Raw genomic sequence first — 21,086 nt, 5'->3', positions numbered from 1 at the left:
CTCTCGACGTCTGTGTATGTAAAAATGTGAATATTTATGAATATTAAGTATGACACTTCCTGCACCGCTGAAGCTTTAAAAATGCACATGCAGCTTTTTTTGTCAATTGGTGTTTGTGTTTTCCAGTTTAATTTGGGTGATTTAATCCAATTGATGGATTTTGGAGCAAAATCATCTTCTGGCCCTCATAAATTTAAGAAATGCTAAGTTCAGGAAATGCATCCAGAAATGCCCCATTTATGTATGAGTAAAAGTGAGGGGTCTTGTGGAAAGCCAGGTCATACATGTTTATCAGTCAGTGAAAGAGTAAACAGAGAGCGTGATGAGGGAAGATAGTAGTTGGATGACTTGTGGCTGACGGAGGGACAGATAGAAAGAGGAACAGTGTGACGAAATAGAAAACTTTGCTGGAAGACCAATATGTTGGAAGAATCCTGATCAAACGGCCACACAAGAAGAACAAGATGGACGAGAACCTAGCTGTTCATCAGGTGAGGCTTTAAATTTATTTTAAAGTTTGCCAGTGTTAATATGACAGTGGTAGTGGTAGTCACAGGAAATGACAGAAGAAGGTGGGCTGGGATCTGGGAATGCAATGAACCAGATTCAAACTCCAGTCACCCATATTGCACCACCTTATAACAGGGTGCAGTAGCCTAGATTGTTGCCTAAATTATGAAGTTTTGCTTTATATCAGAAAGGTCTCTATATGCCTATACGTAATAGAAGTGTTTTGTGTGGTGTAAGACTCCTGGTTCACTGCCCGCTATCCACATGATGCCCTTGCGAAAGATACTTCTCGGGTTGTTGCTGTTCTTTTACACGGCTCACTGGAATACTTGATTCTGATTGGTCAATCTGTGAGATATTTCGCTTTCGCACCGTTGTTCGTGGCATTTCACACACCCAGGTAAATCAGGAAATCGGCGCTTCTTCCATGTATTTAATATGCGGTCATATTTACCGTTGCTTTGCGAAATTTCACGGGTGAAATGCAGTCCTTTCCATTCGTGCGACCCGCGCGAAAAAGTTTCGCAGGCGCTGGTTGCGCGAATTCGAAGTTTACCACCACAAAGCTGTTTGAAAGAAAGACTTTGTTTGAAAGTAACTTCTATGAGCTGTGCTTCATATACTATTGACAAAGGACAAAATTGACTCTTAGTCTTCCCCCCTGCAACATCTCTAAGAATTTTCGCTAATGTGACACGCGGAGTCCGCATAGCCTACGTAACATGCCACCATTGACGTTGTACTGAGAAATACCTCAGTTTTTATATTGCTGTAATATTGTTTTATTGTTTATCTTATTGGTTGGCCGATTGTAGGTTAACTGTTTTTCTTTGCGAATGCTTTAAAGGGTTAGTTCACCCCAAAATGAAAATTATAATTCACCCTTCTCTAGCAACCAAACACAATCGGAGCTATTAAAAATATTCTGGCTCTTAAAGCTTAAAATGGGAGGGAATAGTACCTGAGATATAGAAGCCCAAAGCGTATCCATCCATCAAGTAGATTTAGTGGGCTAAAAGCCTTCTGAAGCGAAACCTGATAGCACAAGAACTCTCAGAGATTTGATGTATTCATTTACATCTGCAAGATGTATTTTTTAGAATGTTTTCTCATCTGCAATACGTTTTTAGGACGTTTCCTGTTAGATGTCATATAGACATTTAGAAGATGTCTTTAAGATGTTTAAGATTTAAAATGTATGTAAAACTGCCTTTTCTATGATGTTTATCAGATGTTTTTACACAGCAGATGCTTTCCAGTCTTCAGATTAACAGATCTTTAGCAGACATCTTACAGACGTACCTGTGCTATCTGGGAAGCGATGTGTTTTTGTAAGAAAGATTATTCATATTTATAACTTTCTAAACTATAATCACTGGCTTCCGGTAATGGCCGTAGTTCTGGTAGAAGAGTGACCTCTGACCCGACGTATGGCGTAGGATGTAGGCGTAGCTCTAGCGGTTCAAACAATAGGGCTGGGCTACAAACTCAAAATCTTTCTTTAAAAATTCTTGTTTTCGACTTCTAATCGTGACCGGTGTTTTGTTTTGCTCTATCCTCTGCGCTTCCGCGTTTGTCAATACGTCATACACACTTCTGCCGGAACTAGACTTCGCCTACAGCCGTTACCGGAAGCCAGTAATTACAGTTTATAATGTTATAATTAAGCATATTTTATTTTCTTACAAAAACGCATCGCTTCGCTACAGAAGGCCTTTATTAACCCTCCTACACGCATCACAGATGCTCTTCCGGCAACATGAGTTCAAATCCCAGTTTGTGGTCCTTTCCTGTCAGTTATCCAACTAACATATCTAAATAAAAGCAAAAATCACACACAAAAAAGATCAATATCAATATTTCATGTACACATGTTTATAATTATTACAGTAGCTGTAGGCTATGTGTAAGGTGGGAAAATGTAGGGTAAGTGTACCCATTAAGCCCACTTTCAACTCTGAAGTCAAATTAAAAAAAGAGAAAATAATATTTTATGCTGCTTATTATTTTAACCAATCCAGTGATTTGTTACTTCCCTTGCATTTTTTATTGCATACCAATCACATTTGGCAATGTTGAGTTAGCCCCACCCACGTGCATGCTGTCTCAGGGGACCTCACACAAAATAACCCCAAAACTTTATTTCGGGACCCTTCAGAAATCAACACATTTCTACAATTTTCAGCCATTTCTTTGGTAACTACATTGATATTATGTCAAATAAGAGATAAATGTATTGTTTTTTGTGTATGAACAAATAGTACTTTATCATTTTATATCATTTTCCTTTAAATGGAAAGATGAGTTGTATTAGCTTGCGTTCAAAGCTAATCTCTATGTCAGACCATTAGCCTTACAGAAAGGCTTGACTGCCAAATAATTAAGCAGTGACCTGCAAACAATAAATGTTTTGTGATTCATTTTAAATTAATTTACAAATAAATACATCATAAATTGTTTTATAGAGAAGATTATTTTCATATTTTTTTTTAAGATGGGCTTAAATGGCAGTGCCACAAAACACATGCAAACTATAGCTAACACAAGCTAACCTTGAATGAAAAAGACTTCTCAATGTGGGCACAATGAAAATTACTACAGTATGATACTTAGTTCACAGTATATTTAAGCTCCATGCATGTATTTGTAAACATATCTTACATTTTTAAAGGAAAATATGGTCTTTTTTCACCTTTTTTCACCATCTTTTTGGAACCATTTAAGCCCACCTTTTGTGTTTCAATGAGGAATCCCTCTAATTGGAAACTTTGATACATTTTCTGAAAATGTTTAATGATAACATTTCTTTTTACCTTACTAACCTTTTAACCTAACCTTACTTACTATCTTAATTTACAACTATATTTAGATAGGCCTACAAATTACATTCATTCAAACAAGATAGAGCCCGTTTTGTCCTAAAGTCCCTTAAGTAAACCGGGCATAATTTGGGAGCCAAGCTGAGTTAAGCCTTGAGATTCCGGGCATGGAGAGGTCCCAGAGGGACCCTACATTCCCCACAGTCCTGAGCCCCTGGGACCGTCGGGCTCCAAGATACCGCCACTTTCTGTCCAGCTTTGACCAGGCATAACCTGGGACCCAAGCCAAGCCGAGTTGGGGTTCTGGACTCCGGGCATGGAGGGGTCACCCAGTGGGCCTCTTTATGCCAGGAGTATTGAGCCCTAACTCCGCTTTCTTCCTGAGATATGGTCACTTCCTGTGGAACTTTAATCGGGCATAACTCTAGAACCAAGCCGATGCTCCAGGCTTGGGGGGCCAACTATAGGGGACCCCCTAACCCCAGAGTCTGGAGCCCAAACTCGGCTTCCTTCCTGAGATACACCCGGTCAAACTTCCACCTTTGACCAGGTGTATCTCGGGAGCCAAGCTGACTTAAGGCTCCAAACTCCCGGCGTCCAGAGTATGGAGCCCCAACTCAGCTTGGCTCCCGAGATACACCCGGTAAAACTTCCAGCTTGACTCCAGCTACAACTCCAGTCAATCCGACTTAAGGTTCCAGACCACCGGCCACTAACACCTACCCATCCCACCCAGGGCTCTAATCAAACACTAGCAAAAGGAATTTTTTTTAATACTTCCCTGTCACTGAATAAATATATTGATGTTTTACTTCTTTAAAATCAATTAATTTTTATATTATGTGAATCGAATATGATGTAGGCTAATTTGGAACACATGCGGGCTTAAATGGTGCAAAAAAAACAAAAACAATTAAGCTCATGCCAGACTTCTGACTTTATTCCTAAAATATCTTAATTTTATATTCTAAAATTTACATCAGCTAATTAATACATTTTCAAATGAGAGATAAATCTTGCAATTTGTCAAAAAGACAATTTTATTAATTTTCATTGTTCTTTAGTGAACATTCCTTGGACTTGCTCTCATTGTTGTTGGATGATTGACTGCTAATGTAATTTCAATCCATCATAAAGTCAATGAGTTATGCATTCCAACTTTTCCCAGTTGTGCTTTTAACTTGACATTTTTGAACAACACGTTCATCTCAAAATGTACCCACAGGAAATGGTCACGACACCAGAGAACCAGCCTCGTTCTGATGAGCCAAATCCAGTGGGCTGCAATAAGTACCGCTGGTGCTTATTAGTTCTCTTTGCCTTCTCTCTCTTCGCAACTACCTTAGGTTTGGGCATCTATTCCCACCTGCAAAAGGAATCACAATTGAAATCAGGTACAAACCTAGGAACTAGGCCTTATTCTGGTATAGTTTAATATCATTGGTAGCAGTGGTTGTGATTTCTATCTCTTGTCTTTCAGCTGCTCCTCCTTGCCTTTCTCCTGCCTGTCTAAAAGCATCAGTGCATTTTTCTGTTGCCATGGATCCTTTTTCTCACCCCTGTGACTACTTCCTATTTGCCTGTGGAGCAGGTGGATCTTCCACCAACAATGAGAGACAGAGAATCAAGGGGTCCTCCAATGAAGACAATGGAGAACTGGACAAAAAAAGAGCAGTGAGGACAGGAGGACTAGTGAGAATGAGAAGAGAGGCAGATGTTCAAGGAAAAAGTGATGGATGGCTAAATAAATTTCCAGACAGACAGACTGCTTTACTGAAAGCCATTAAAGAAATACTAGGTGAGTGAAAGTCCACTATGTCTTTTGTACATAAAACAGAACCAATGAAATGGTTTCATAGTGTCTTCAGTTTTCACTTCTGCTTTTATCTGTCTAACTTCCTGAGCCTAAGCTGGTTTGCTGGTCTTCTAGTCAGTCAGACTGGTCAGTTTTAAAAGGTTTTGGGCACTAATCACCTGATCAAACAGGGAGACCAGCTAGACTTGGATCTATACATTGGTTATTGATTGAATGGAGGCTCTGTCATTTCAAAGGAAGATTGAGTGATGACATTTTGATTGAACATTAGAAGAAACATGCAAGAAGGACTGAATTAGTCAAGATCAATAAGATTAATTTTTTAAAAATTGATTGAATTTAAATTTTCTATCAGTCTGGGGCACCAGCTTAAACTGAAGAACAGACAAAACCAGGTAAATCATCAAACCATCTGTGGCGGGTCTAAGTTAAATCTATCTATCATTTTGTCTATATTTCATTCACTTGCGCTAAAAAAAGAATATTTTTTTTAATTATCAGGGAAGACTTTGTCAACATACAAAGTTTGTCTTACCGTTTTTCTCAGTCGCTTTGGTACATTTCTTGAATCATCCTTAACATTTACAAACCAGTAAGTGCATTTTTTAAACAATTCGTAAAAACTACTACACAATGGATTACCTGCAAAAGCCTGTAAATTGCTCCAATTCTTTAGTTCGTCTCTCAAAAGTTAAAGTCCCCCTATAGTCAATAATTGTATCCCTTAAAACTCATCTTTGATCACCAAAATAAAAAAAATAAAAATAAAATTGCCTTGAAAAAAATGTCTTCATGCCTTAAAATAGCTTGAATATAACTCTACACCCTTGCCTCATTTAGTATACGCGGTTCTATGAATATGCAAATTACACTCACTCACAACAGCTCAGAGATCCACTCGTTGACGATCACACATGGACCTGATTGGTTACAATGTAGTTTGTGTCGTCAGAAACAAACTATTTTGAAAAGTAACGATTTTTTAACCATGTAAAGTGTTAACAAGTCAATTAATTAATCAAAAAACATAATCAATGAATAATGTAACCAACTATTAAAATGTTTTATTATTTTTATTGAAAAAAGTGTCTTATCATTAGGGATGGGTTTAGTTATATAATGATTTTACCACTGAAACTTATCAATACTCTTATTGATACTACTCTCTATAATTTGGCGGATATAATAATAAAGGTCTATAATAAAGACCTTAAAAATTCAGCAGTTTCTTTATAATTAATTTTATTTGCAGAAATAGGTTAAATTGTTTCCTGAGTGTCCTGTGAGGCACCTGCTACAAATGTCTGGTGGTGATGTGCTTCATTGCTTCAGTACCAGTAGCTAAACCTAAACAATGCGACAATTACCAAAGATCTATAGTCCTTGAGCTTCTCTGAATCTAACAAATAAAAATAATATTTTATTAACATAAAGAGTAAAGATTTGTAAAAGGAACAATATACACTCACCTAAAGGATTATTAGGAACACCTGTTCAATTTCTCATTAATGCAATTATCTAATCAACCAATCACATGGCAGTTGCTTCAATGCATTTAGGGGTGTGGTCCTGGTCGAGACAATCTCCTGAACTCCAAACTGAATGTCAGAATGGGAAAGAAAGGTGATTTAAGCAATTTTGAGCGAGGCATGGTTGTTGGTGCCAGACGGGCCGGTCTGAGTATTTCACAATCTGCTCAGTTACTGGGATTTTCACGCACAACCATTTCTAGGGTTTACAAAGAATGGTGTGAAAAGGGAAAAACATCCAGTATGCGGCAGTCCTGTGGGCGAAAATGCCTTGTTGATGCTAGAGGTCAGAGGAGAATGGGCCGACTGATTCAAGCTGATAGAAGAGCAACTTTGACTGAAATAACCACTCGTTACAACCGAGGTATGCAGCAAAGCATTTGTGAAGCCACAACACGCACAACCTTGAGGCGGATGGGCTACAACAGCAGAAGACCCCACCGGGTACCACTCATCTCCACTACAAATAGGAAAAAGAGGCTACAATTTGCACAAGCTCACCAAAATTGGACAGTTGAAGACTGGAAAAATGTTGCCTGGTCTGATGAGTCTCGATTTCTGTTGAGACATTCAGATGGTAGAGTCAGAATTTGGCGTAAACAGAATGAGAACATGGATCCATCATGCCTTGTTACCACTGTGCAGGCTGGTGGTGGTGGTGTAATGTGTGGGGGATGTTTTCTTGGCACACTTTAGGCCCCTTAGTGCCAATTGGGCATCGTTTAAATGCCACGGCCTACCTGAGCATTGTTTCTGACCATGTCCATCCCTTTATGACCACCATGTACCCATCCTCTGATGGCTACTTCCAGCAGGATAATGCACCATGTCACAAAGCTCGAATCATTTCAAATTGGTTTCTTGAACATGACAATGAGTTCACTGTACTAAAATGGCCCCCACAGTCACCAGATCTCAACCCAATAGAGCATCTTTGGGATGTGGTGGAACGGGAGCTTCGTACCCTGGATGTGCATCCCACAAATCTCCATCAACTGCAAGATGCTATCCTATCAATATGGGCCAACATTTCTAAAGAATGCTTTCAGCACCTTGTTGAATCAATGCCACGTAGAATTAAGGCAGTTCTGAAGGCGAAAGGGGGTCAAACACAGTATTAGTATGGTGGTCCTAATAATCCTTTAGGTGAGTGTAGATTTCTAGCATCTCTCCTGTATTATTTCGCCCACCCAAATATCAAGAGTTTTTAGTTCAAGAAAATCAGCATGATGACTTTCTCAGAGAGAATCTGAGATCTCTCATTCCTGACTGTGTCCGAGCTGTGGAAAACACTCTTTCAGACAGTGTTGAGGAGGCAGAGGGAGATGATGGAGAGCTGTGGGAGAAGAGGGAGAGTCTCTTTCTTACCCCACCAGCGGGTCTTCTGAGGCAAGCAGAGGAGGAGGGTTCTTTGCAAACTGGAAGCTGGAAAATAAAAATGTACCAGACTATTGTAGTCAGGTTTATAGTTTTTTGTTAGAAAGGAATAAGAAAATTGTCTAACCTTCCTCCTCCTCCTCCTTATCTTGAGCTGCACTGTCACCTCATCGTCTTTTTTAGGCAGCTAAAACAGAGGAGCACTTTATTAATGTTGCTAATCTACGGCTTGTAATGCTTTTAAAAGAAGTAATTTATGCTCACCCAGGCTTCGTTTATTTTATCGAAAGTACAGTAAAAACAGTGATATTGTGAATATCATTAAAATGTAAAATAGCTGTTTTCTGTTTTAATGTATTTTAAAATGTAATTTATTCCTGTGATCAAAGCTGAATTTTCAGCATCATTACTCCAGTCTTCAGTGTCACATGATCCTTCAGAAACCATTCTAATATGATGATCTGATGCTCAAGAAACATTTCTGATTATTATCAGTGTTGAAAACAGTTGTGCTGCTTAAGATTTTTTGTGTAAACCATGATGCCCTTTTCAGGATTCTTTGATCAATATAAAGTTCAAAGAAAAGTTTGAAAGTTAAACCTTATAACATTATAAAAGTCTTTACTGTCACTTTTGATCAATTTAATCCATTCTTGCTATTAATGTCTTCCAAAATCTTACTGACCCCTAACATTTGAATTGTAGTGTACACAAAAACATGAAGCAGTTTGAACTGTTTTCAACATAGATAATAATTCTTGAGCATCAAATCATCATATTAGAATGATTTCTGAAGGATCATGTGACTCTGAAGACTGGAGTAATGATGCTGAAAATTCAGCTTTGATCACAGGAATAAATAGCATTTTACAATATATTCACATAGAAAACAGTTATTTTTAAATGTTAATTTTATTTCACAATATTATTGTTTTTAATGTATTTTTAATCAAATAAATGCAGTCTTGGTTAGCGTTAGAGACTTCTTTCAAAGACATAAAGATATGTACCAACACCAAACTCTGCTCCGGTTCAGGGCATCAGCATGGAGGTATCAACATAACAAACAATTTGTCAAAGAGCCAACAATATTTAGCATGAAATGCCAGGTTTATTAAAAGGAAAGAAGCTACAGCAGAGGTGAAATGCAGAAAAGAGAAAGAAGAATACGCAGAAAATAATTTCTTAGGATAACAGAATTTATGTTTTTAGGTTTACTTATTGTTTTAATATTGCTCATATAGCTTCACTTACATTCGGATGTCAAAGCCTTCTTAAAATAAATGAAATGAATAAAATAAAACATTTGAGAAAAGAAAAAGAAGAAAAAAACAGATGAATGGTGATATAGCTACAAATATTTTGGGGGGAAATGGATATGAAGTTATTTAATAAGTTTTCTCAGTTCACCTGTGTTTCCTACTTCTCTGTCAACAACTTCCCTCAGAATTGTTGAAATCCTGGAGCTTCCCCTCTGTTGTAGAGGGGTTATTTTAACCCGGACACCGATGTCACTTCACTGAGTTGAGAAAAGCCCGTAAAAGTCCTGACAGAAAGCGATGTAGTGTAACGACGAATTATTGTGCATAACTTAAATATTAGTGCATTCCTGGAACTGGGCGTCGTTACACTACATCGCTTTCTGTCAGGACTTTTACGTGCTTTTCTCAACTCAGTGAAGTGACATCATTGTCCGGGTTAGCAGTAGCATGAGCTGTCAGGCAAGTGTTATTTAAATAAATGGGGTGTTTGGCTCGAGGTCATGGAGCAAAGGACCCTAGGTTGATTTTACTCCGAAGCATCCCTTTATATATCAGTTTGTTAAATTAGTCAACTTCCAATCACCCATTCAACTGCCAGCAAAACCTTTACAAAACTATAACAACCTCTCATCTACACAAATATGAGATTAAAAGCCCAAACTTTTATAAACAAGAGCTTAGGTTAGCCTAACGTTAACGTTAACGTTAACGTTAACGTTACCTCTTCTGAAAACGGTTGAGATGCTAATAACAGACTTTTTCGAAGACACTAAACCATTTCTATAAAGAAATGTGTGTCAATAACACGTAAGAAAACGTGTCAGGAACAGTTGTGTGTATTATGTGTGTGATTTTAGAGACTAAACTCACCTGAAAGCAGTGAAAACAACAGCAAGAGAGGGAGTTTGCTGCTTGTCAGTTGTGTTTGCTGCGCCGTTTCCATGGAAACTCTGCGCCCCTCCAGGTTTGAAAGCTACTCGAATGTTCAACGCGCACGCCCATAACAACGTACTGTGTGTTAGCTGGGACTGGGTAGTCAGTAGACGTAACGTTAGGTCGTAGCAGCAACACACTGTGAGATGATCATGCTAAATCTCTGACTGTCAGAAAATGATCGCAGGCGATCTTTGGTCGCAAGACCTTGACAACAGCCGTCTTTGAACCTCTCTCACTGTACGACGTAGGACCACCACAGAAATCGCCATGATTGGTCATCATATGGACAGACCAAAATCGTACAGTGTGTACTGGGCATAATGCCACATGTGTCAAATTCAGTTTCATCTGTATGGTCTCTGTGTGATCAGAGTCTTCTGAGGAGGGTGTTTCTATGAGTGCTGCAGAACAGAAAGCAAAGAAGTTCTTCAAGACCTGCATGGATGCAGAATCTCCAGAGAAAGTGGGTTCAGAACCCTTCCTCAAACTACTCCAGCAGGTACACACACTTTTTAGGATAAGTGAAAGTAAAAAATAAAAAGTACTCTTATGCTGCATCATGTATTTTGCTCCAGTGCTGTTTTTTCACTCTCTCTCTCTCTCTCTCTCTCTCTCTCTCTCTCTCTCTCTCTCTCTCTCTCTCTCTCTCTCTCTCTCTCTCTCTCTGTGTGTGTGTGTGTGTAGTTAGGTGGCTGGGCAGTATCAGGTGAATGGAATCAGACAGATTTTAACACCACCCTCACCCTGCTGATGAGCCAGTACTCCACATTTCCTTTCTTCAGTGTGTATGTAGGGCCAGACTCTGGTGAAGAGCAAAATGCTTCCAATCAACACTACATACAGGTGAACACTAATACTAATTTACAATTTTTTTGTAAATTCATTCGTTCATTCCATTCCTTAGGAACAAAATGTTTTCACTGACTAGGCTACATCTTTCAAATGACATTAATTATTTTCTCACTCAGACACAACCACCACCAAAACATTATGTACCTACAGGCCAATTTGCATGTTTACATTCTCTAGGGATGCACTGATCGTGATTTTTTTTATTGCTGATTCCAATTTATTTGCCTTCCCATTTATTTGTTGTATATTTGCTCTATAACAGGCCAAACTGACCTTAGATAAAAAATATCTGCAGCCATTTGAAATTAGAGGCAACCACTGAATTTAATCACAATCCAAACGAAGATGCTACACAGGTAGCATTAGCAGTTGTTTTTTTATTTAAATTAGATTGTATAATTTCAAGATTTAGTTACCGATCGTGTGTTTGGAGCAAAAAACGTCCAGTGCATACTCTTTTCAAAACTGTTAAAGTGGTCATGAGCTATATATACATTATAATGTTAGTATAATTTTTACATCAAAATTTGTTATAATTTAGAAATAAATGGTCATTTTCTACCGCGATTTTTGCCCTCTGATTTGAAAGCTGTTTGAAGGGTCGTGCCTGCTGTGAGATTTCAGTGTAAACGCCCACCGCTGTGATTGGCTAATATCTTTGCGTATGAAATATTTGTTTAGGGTCCTGTTCTTACTATTAACTAACTATTAAATATGACTTTTGCCTCAGTAAACTTCTAATTACTGCTTATCAATAGTTAGTAAGATAGTTGTTAAATTTGGGTTTTGGGTAGGATTTAGGGATGTAGAATATGGTCATGCAGAATAAGGCACTAATATGTGCTTTATAAGTACTAATAAACAGACAATATCCTAGTAATATGCATGCTAATAAGCAACTAGTTAATAGTGAGAATTGGACCCTAAACTAAAGTGTTACCGAAATATTACATGTGGAACTCTTTCAAAAACTTTTACTACGTTTTTACAATTACAGCTGTCAAGATTAACTAATCGTGAAAAGTGTTGATTATAGTGTTGATTATTATGAAAGGCATGAAAGGTTGCAGCGATAAGCATTGTTGTAGCCGATGACAGACATTTCTGTTGAGTGCATGAATGCAGTGATCTCGTCTTTGCTACTGGATTTCTGCACTCTTACAAATGCTTTCATCATAATTAACAGTGCCAACACAATGTAAACAAGTGATTCATTGTGCAGTATAGAATGCATCATTTATTATAATGGGAGTTTTGGCGCGAGTCCAGAACTCAGTCACGGATAAACTCGCGCTGTTTGATTGACAGCTCCACCGATTATAAAGGGAGGTTTCTTTGATTGCTTTTGGTATATAATTTAATCACAGTTTAAATAACAGATTTAAATGCTATAAAAGAAACACTGTGAAGTTGATCGTTTAGTCACTGACGCATAAACAGCAATAAACGATTTTGAGACAAAGAACATCAGTACATGAATCATATCGGAAATCACTGATCGCACAGATTAGGCATTAAAATTAACACGGTTGCTTGCATGTTATGGCACTACTGTCGGGTCTATGTCTTACAGTGAAAGTCTGCGCTGAAATTGCGACTGATTTACCAAATAATCCACAGTGAAATGTACCAAACAAACAAATAATGCTCTACTGAGACATTCACATAGTTGAAAATAAATAACCACTTTCCTAGCATTAGGATCCTTTGGAAGGTAATGTTATTTTTAGTCCAGTGACCCTGTATCGCTCTTCTCTCCTCGTGATCTCACTAACATGCCAGTGGGCGGGGCCAAAGATGCGATGATGTAGAAGTAGGCGTTGATCTGATTCTGCAGAGGTATTCTTTCGTCGCACTATTATGTCATAATGTGGCAAAATCCCAAACGAGTCGTTTTCTGAGCTTGGATTCAATTAAAAGCTGTTTTTGGACTAACAAGGAAGTTTTGAGTTGTGAAACTTACAGGATGTTTTTATAGTACAATGACCTCTTACATGTCAAAAGGAAAATTTTATTTCTCAATTCATGACCCCTTTAAACTTAAGTTCAAAACCAAACATAATACTAAACTGAACTAGACAGCAATTTGCCAAATTTCTACAATAATAGCATATTGAGATATATTCTGAATTAAAAAAATTAAATACTATCAAAACAATTATTAAGTGTTTATGTAGTTTTATATAGTTTTGGGTGATTTGTATTACACCCCTCACATAAATGCTCAATATTTTGGTAAATTTTCTTTGTTTATCAGATTGTTTTGTCCTCTATGTTGTTTAAAAATGTCTGATTACATTTCCATAGATTGATGAGCCTCATTTTCAGTTCCCTATTGACTGGAACAACACCACACACAAATCCAAAGCTAGTACCCGGGTAGGTATTTTATTTTTAGCTTAGCACCAGATTTGACACATAACTAGTGTGGCTAATGCTCATAAAACATTATTATACAGGCTTCTTTGATATTTTGGTAACATCTCTTTTGTTGTCTGTCTCTGCTCCTCTTTCTCAGTATTTGCGTCCATTCTATTTGTCCTGTGGTCAGTATTTGGCTCTCTTGGGTGTTCCCTCCTTTAAAACCACTCAGCACTGTGGTCTTTACATATCTCTGTCCACAACTCTCGCTGTGGCCACGTACCCTCTACGCTACCGCCTCAGTCAGAAGTTACTCTACCACAGAATTACCATCCAAGAGCTACAGGTCTGTGTGTTTGTGCGTAATTTGGATTTCCTGTCTGACATACTGTATATAAATGGGTCAATAACAAATAAGAGAAAGGGAAAGTAAAAAAAAATGTATTAAAATAAATTGTTTTACCTGTTAACTGTTACCAACCCCAACCCCCCCCCCCCTCCCCCCCTTTTTTAGCATAGATCTGAACTTAAAGACCTAAGGTTGATCTCTTCTTAAAGAAGACACTCAGCAGATTATTGCAGAAGTGAAAGCACTTTAAAAAATGAAAGTGTAGTTGTAGAAATTTACTGTGAAGCAAATGTACTGAACATTTACCAAAATAATTTGGAGTCTAAAATGGCATATGGCATATGTCTAACCAAATTGGACACGTGGAATCCACAGTACCAGATGTGAGCCGGATCTTGGCCCGGATCGGAAAAATTAAAAATACTTCTGAGAAAGCAATTCATGTCTAGAGGAGATGGGGGAGACACTGGAAATACCGTGTTCAGCTTTTAAAGTGTCAGTTCTTCCAGAAACCAATAGCTTTTGTTCAGTTCAGTATGTGTCACTGCAGCTGGTTTGCTCTGCTTTGTCTATGAGCTTGTTTTTGCATTACAAAGTCTGATTGATAATGACTTCAATGACAAAGTCATCTAAGCCTGTTTCTCTTGACCACAATGGTGGTGTGCAAACCGTTTCCACAATAATGCAATGTCCAATTTCAAAACTGTTTTCACAGAATCAATTTTGAGTGTTTAAGCTTTGGAATAATACCTAATTTATAATTATTACTATAATATGTCATAGGGGGGAAAAGCAATAAAAAGCATGCCATGTGTGCCCTACACTGACAGTTAACAGGCTATAACAAACGTGCCACATTCTAAGAGATGTTCTCTTTGTATTCATATTTGTTTTATATGGTTTTGGAAATACATTATTATTATTATTATTATTGTTTTATTTCTCAAGAAAACTTACATTTAATGACTCATGATGTCATGTGATATTAAAAGTATAAAGTATTTTCTTACTTACATACATGTATGCAAGTCTTATTATTTTCGAAAATGTCTTTAAATAATCATTTTAAATAATAATAAAAGGTGAAAAGTGAGGTTTGATTAATTTTTATTTTCTCTAAGAAATAATAATACAAGTTTATGCCAAACTACATAATAAGGTTTTCCTTTTAAGTATTCCATTCTTTTTTAACTTCTTTTGACTTTTTTCTTCATGATAATATCAGGGCAGTTGAGTTGGATCACCCTGACGTTTTCCCCCCCAATCCCCCCTAAAAAAAAATCAATATATGTGAATTCTGTTTCAGAAATTAAAAACATGCTCATCATAGACATTGTATTCAAATTATTGTGTGAATAAATTAGATTTATGAGTACATTAATAGATCTGGACAAAAAATGAACATCATGTCATTAACCCAAATAATGTATGTAACTGACGCTGTTTTTCCTGTCCCTCACAGACTCTGGCTCCAGCCATTGATTGGCTTGCTTGCCTACAAGCCATGTTTCAGCCTCTTCCTATCAGCCAATCAGATATTGTTTTAGTCCACAATCTCCCCTACATTAGCCACATGTCCCAGACAATCAGCCAATGGCGAGTCAAGCAAGAGATAATGGGCACGTAAGTCACTTTTTAGCATGGTTTCTTAAAATTTGATAGATTTTGATAAATGATACAAATGTTTTGTTTCTCCGTTTGTGCCTGTGTATAAATCTGCAGCATCCCTCTTCACACATACATGATCTTTAGTCTTTTGCAAACACTCATACCTGCGCTGGACTCGAGGTTCTTCCAAACAATGAGAAACTTTTCCATTGTGACTGGAGACACTCAGGAGGTGGGTCGGCATTGGATTCATTCCCCACAAAGCCTATTTGTGTGAAGTGAAGCAGTTCAGACTGCATTATATATTTCATTCGCTTATACTGTCTGTGATTTTAGGAGATGCCACGCTGGAGGCGATGTGTTCAGCAGACAGAGCGAGGATTTGACGTCTTACTCAGTCATGCAATTAGAGAACGACATGCACAGAAAGAGGTCTGGTTGGACCAAATGAACAAATAAAGGATTGATTATGCATGCACATGTATTTAATAGAGCAATGTGTTTTTCTCTCTCTGCCAGGCTGAAGAGTTGATTCATGATGTTTATTCATCCCTCAAGAAGAAACTAACAGATCTGAGCTGGAGGGACAACAAATCATCAGACTTTATTTTGAATAAGGTATGTTGTGAATCATATACAAAATTAAACTGCGGATGGATTTTGTTCTGATAATATTGTGTGTTTTTCAGATAAAATCTCTTAATCCAAGACTCTCCACTAAAACAAATAATCTCAATCATACAGAACTCAACCATCTCTATGCAGAGGTAGCTTCATTTGAAGATGAATAAATGAACAAGCAGTTTAGTCGGGATGAGTGAATGAAATATTCTTCATTCGCTGTGTTTCTGCTCCTCTTTGCACTAGGTGGTTTTGAAAGAGGAGGATTTTTTCTCCAACTACCTGCAGATGCTTGTGCTGGAGCAGAAGAGCAGGTGCAGACTGCTCTCACACGGCACACGGGCTGAAGGGTGAGTGCTCGCATATTAGCAATGAAATTTAAAGGGATAGTTCACCCAAAAATGAAAATTCTGTCAGTAATTACTCACCCTCATGTTGTTCCAACCCCGTAAGACCTTCGTTCATCTTCGGAACACAAATTAAGATATTTTTGATTAAATCTGAGAGTTGTCTCACTCCTCCATAGGCTTCTAAGGGACTGAAACTTGCTGGCCCCGAAAATGTATTAAAGACATCGTTAATATAGTCCAAGTGACTCCAGTGGCTCAATCTTAAGTTTATAAAGCGACGAGAATACTTTTTGTGCGCAAAAACAAACAAAAATAACGACTTTATTCCACTTTTCATTTCCTTCTCTCTGGGCCTCGGGTCTTTTCACGTAGTGTTTAAGCGTAGCGCGTCTGTGTTGCACGTCACCACGTAGGCTCACTATTGGCCGACGCTGGTCATGTGTGATACGTGGTGACGGGTTGGAACAACATGAGGGTGAGTAATTACTGACAGAATTTTCATTTTTGGGTGAACTATCCCTTTAAGGTAACGTTTTGTCACTCACAGTGTCAAATATGAGAAAAATAGTCTTTAGATTTATATATTATTTCACGTTATTACATGGCTTGGTTGAATTCCAATGTAGAATGCGGTCTGTTATTTCTTGATAACAGACCGCTGCGAAGTATAACACACCGTTGCCATGCAAAACAGAGCGTTGCTATGGACCGCGAACGGACTATTTTCTTTAGTGGAAGCAATACAATCGTTTTAAAATCAATAAACTCCTTTTTAAATCAATAATTTATGTCAAATTATTTATTTATTTTGTAGGTAGCCATGTAATAAGCGGGATAACGTATAGCGAGGTGGTTGTTATAGCAAATAACAACCCCTTCAGGCTGATTCAAGACCCCGTTCAGCCTGTCGGGGTTGTTATTCGCTATAACAACCGCCTCGCTATACGTTATCCCTTACATAATCTTCTTTGTATAAAAATCACAGTTTTTATACATAGTACTATATGTATTGTTTATAATAGTAAATATATTATAATTTTTATTTATTGTTTTTATATAAAATATATAAAATATGTTTTTATAAGATTTTATTGTTTATATATTTATATAAAGGTTTTACTTTTATTTCTTAACTAATATACTTTATTTTTTCCCCTTCCCCCAAAATAAACATTATAAGGCTCATGTGACCTGAGTTATTTGCAGCACATATTATTTTATATCTATGGATTATGCAAATGGCATTTACTTTCAAAAGACTCAACTAATTTGACCTGAATGTCAAATTTTTGTTCACATGAACTAAATCGCTAATTAACTACTCATTAACTTCTCATCTTTTTGTTTTTCATATCCTTTTTTACTTAGGTTATCCCTATTCTGATATTAAAGTCTGATATTAACTGATATTAAAAACTTTTAGAATATTAGAATCTTTCCATCGGTTGTTGAAGGGATGGAGGAAGCTTGGAATGCGAGCTTGAGGTTGATTGAGGGTTTAAGCGGACTAAATGATTGGAGGAAAAGTCTGTAATTTCACTGGCAATGACATTTTGATTAAAGGTTTTGTTTGAAAAGTGAAACACGTGCATTGATTAACTGCATGCATTTTGAAAATAGATGGGGCGAATATTCAATTCATGCCATCATCATCCATTTTACATTTCTGTCTTTCCTCTCCTATAGTTTGTCTATCACTCCATCCATCTCTGGTAATGACATCATCATCCCTGTTGGAATGTTTGTTTTGCCTTTCTTCCATTCCTCATATCCCAGGTATCTTCTTACAACATAAACACAGAATATTCATTCAACTGTAAAAATATTAACTTGGGTATATCCTGATATACTTTGCACCGCTGTTAGTAAAATGTTAATATGTTATTGTGTAATGTTACTCTGATTATTCCTCATTCTCCACTCCATTCTAGTTTTTATATGATGAAGATGTATGATGCATAAATATGAATGTATGAAAGTTAGATACAAATGTTTACATAAGGAATAATCCTCAGCTAGCTGTGCTTTAAACGATTTTAATGCACGACGTGGAGGCAAATAACTTTTTGAAAATTGAATTCTAACATTTATTTGAATTAAGTAACCTATCGATCGAGAGAGAGAGAGAGAGAGAGAGAGAGAGAGAGAGAGAGATGTGCGTGTGAATTACCTGTAATTTAATTACTTCAAAAACAGCGACATTGACAAGTTTATGTACTCCAGTTTCCGTGTGTGACGTATGCGTGTGTGTGTATAACTGCAAGCAAAGCGTTAACAAGATCAGTGATTTAACTGACTTGGAACTACCTGTGCATTAAACAGTATTATTACATGGCTGGGCTGAATTCCAATGTAGAATGCGGTCTGTTATTTCTTGATAACAGACCGCTGCGAAGTATAACAGACCGTTGCCATGAAAAACAGCGCGTTGCTATGGACGCGGAACGGACTATTTTCTTTGGCGGAAGCAATACAATCGTTTTTAAATCAATAAACTCCTTTTTAAATCAATATTTCGTGGCAAATGATTTATTTATTTTGTAGGTAGCCATGTAATAAGCGGGATAATGTATAGAGAGGCGGTCGTTATAGCGAATAACAAGCCCTTCAGGCTGTCAAGACCCCTCCGCTTCGCGTCGGGGTCTCGTTCAGCCTGTCGGGCTTGTTATTCGCTATAACGACCGCCTCTCTATACATTATCCCTTACTTATTACATGGCTTGGCTGAATTCCAATGTAGAATGCGGTCTGTTATTTCTTTATAACAGACCGCTGCGGAGTATAACAGACCGTTGCCATGAAAAACAGCGCGTTGCTATGGACGCGGAACGGACTATTTTCTTTGGCGGAAGCAATACAATCGTTTTTAAATCAATAAACTCCTTTTTAAATCAATAATTCGTGTCAAATTATTTATTTATTTTGTAGGTAGCCATGTAATAAGCGGGATAATGTATAGAGAGGCGGTCGTTATAGCGAATAACAAGCCCTTCAGGCTGTCAAGACCCCTCCGCTTCGCGTCGGGGTCTCGTTCAGCCTGTCGGGCTTGTTATTCGCTATAACAACCGCCTCTCTATACATTATCCCTTACTTATTGCACACCTTTCAGCCAATCAGAATCAAGTATTCAGACAGACCATGGTATAAATTACAATGTTCTCTAGGGCACTGAATTATGGGACACTGGGATCTCTGATGGCTAAAGATCTTCTCCACCTTCTGCTTCCTGATAGTAAGTCGGTATGGATTTCAATATGAATATGCATATGTGATGTGTTTTTGAGTGTTTTTAATCCCCTTCTATGTTTCTCATCACTAGTCCACACACAGACCAACAATCCAGAGTCAGAGAGTATGTGCGTGTGGTCTCATTATCTGAGTGTGACCAAGGATCCGGGACAGGCTGGCACATTCTCCCTCCCCCCGTCTAAACAGCAGGAGGTTTGGGTGCAGTACTCTGCACTACAGGTGGCACTGGATGTAAGTTAACTCCCTGTAGTCTAGGGGTTTTCAATCGTTTAGATGCCACAGACCCCCAAATATGATCACCCCATACTAAAAATTAACAGTCATCTTAAATAGTTTCTTATTCAAAGACCCAATTTATACTGTGCAAAAATTAAATGATTTCTTTGTTTCTGCCCAGCTAACAGGGAACTTTGGGACATGTGCTCTGGTAACCCAACATTTGTCTTTGTCAACCTTTTATATTCCATATTTGTTCCTTACAGGCTTATAAGATTAGTTTCACAAGACATCCAACGGACTCATCTCTATCAGGCCTCTCTTACATTCACCTGTTCCTCTCATCCTTTACTAAGGTATAGAGAACATCTCAAAGAGAATTCAATATACACTCAAGCATGTGTGCTAATCAAACATTCAAATCAAATGTTACAGGTAACATGTGACGCTGACCCCTACCGTGAGTTCATGCCCTTTGAACCTTCATTCCTGGTGACAGTCCTGTGTTCGAACTCAGGCTTCTGCCCCAAACTGCTGACCTGCCTGAATACATCTCAGAGTTCTCCTCATGAGATGTGCCTGAGTCGAACGCTGCACTGAATCTGGGAGGAACACCTCCAGCGAGACCTGTTGGAGCTGGTTTGGGACTATTGAACCATTGGAGCTGCTCAATGTTTAGTGAAAATAGTAGAAAGTCATTCCAGAGATCACTAACTTTTTTTATATTCACTGGATAAGTATAAAAATGTCACATACATTTAGGCAATTTAATCTCATTTGATAAGTGATGTACAGTATGATAAACAGTTAAAAGCTGCTTGGTGGATATGATCTCTCATAACACTTTGAAAATGTACCGTGTTTTTAAAGAATTTGGGGGGAATTCATGCAAAATAATATATTATGGGAGGGAGGAAATCTCATGTATTAACACCTGTGGCAGTATTTCCTAGTTTGTATAAAGTTACACTGGTTTAATATGTGGTAACTATGGTCTTACTGTAAATACCACAGTTAAACTGGTTACAACAAGACTATGTTAAGTTTTAGAAAGAAGAACGCTCTCACCTCATAAAAGCAATTCAATTTATTAATGATGAATGTACCTGTACTCTCTCTAGTGTAATACAGTTTGAGTTCTGGAGTCGTAATGTATCATAAATGTCACTCTTATATGTGAAACTTATTATATTTGAAAGAAACGTGGAATTGTGTTTTGTAATGTGTTCTTT

General features: G+C 37.6%; 1 protein-coding gene across 4 annotated transcripts; it reads left to right on the top strand.

The window, feature by feature from the left end:
- Nucleotides 1–61: 61 nt before the first annotated feature.
- On the top strand, nt 62–21,061 carry kel (Kell metallo-endopeptidase (Kell blood group)). Of its 4 annotated transcripts, none has more exons than XM_079893662.1 (18): nt 62–491; nt 4,555–4,723; nt 4,810–5,127; nt 10,621–10,748; nt 10,934–11,092; nt 13,409–13,480; nt 13,620–13,808; nt 15,274–15,434; nt 15,534–15,651; nt 15,756–15,851; nt 15,939–16,037; nt 16,109–16,186; nt 16,287–16,390; nt 18,077–18,166; nt 19,554–19,621; nt 19,709–19,869; nt 20,121–20,210; nt 20,290–21,061. In XM_079893662.1, the coding sequence occupies exons 1-18, from the start codon at nt 465–467 to the stop codon at nt 20,452–20,454; spliced, it is 2,292 nt and encodes a 763-aa protein (XP_079749788.1). In that variant the 5' UTR covers nt 62–464; the 3' UTR covers nt 20,455–21,061. The 4 variants fall into 4 exon arrangements, with proteins under 4 accessions (XP_079749788.1, XP_079749790.1, XP_079749789.1 ...); XM_079893663.1 differs by having other exon boundaries at nt 335–491; nt 15,564–15,651; XM_079893664.1 differs by lacking the exon at nt 18,077–18,166 and having other exon boundaries at nt 314–491; nt 20,290–20,703.
- The last annotated feature ends 25 nt before the right edge of the window (nt 21,062–21,086 follow it).

Source organism: Squalius cephalus (genome assembly GCF_949319135.1).
Source record: "Squalius cephalus genome assembly, chromosome: 15".
Classification (NCBI taxonomy): domain Eukaryota; kingdom Metazoa; phylum Chordata; class Actinopteri; order Cypriniformes; family Leuciscidae; genus Squalius; species Squalius cephalus.
Note: the sequence above shows the minus strand (reverse complement) of the source record. Positions and strands in the feature narration are given on the sequence as shown.

Coding starts and splice junctions, on each gene's coding strand:
- kel (XM_079893662.1), top strand. CDS start 465: ATGGACGAGAACCTAGCTGTTCATCAG. Junction 15,652..15,755: donor TGACTGGAGACACTCAGGAG/GTGGGTCGGCAT, acceptor CTGTGATTTTAG/GAGATGCCACGCTGGAGGCG. Junction 19,622..19,708: donor CCACCTTCTGCTTCCTGATA/GTAAGTCGGTAT, acceptor TCTCATCACTAG/TCCACACACAGACCAACAAT.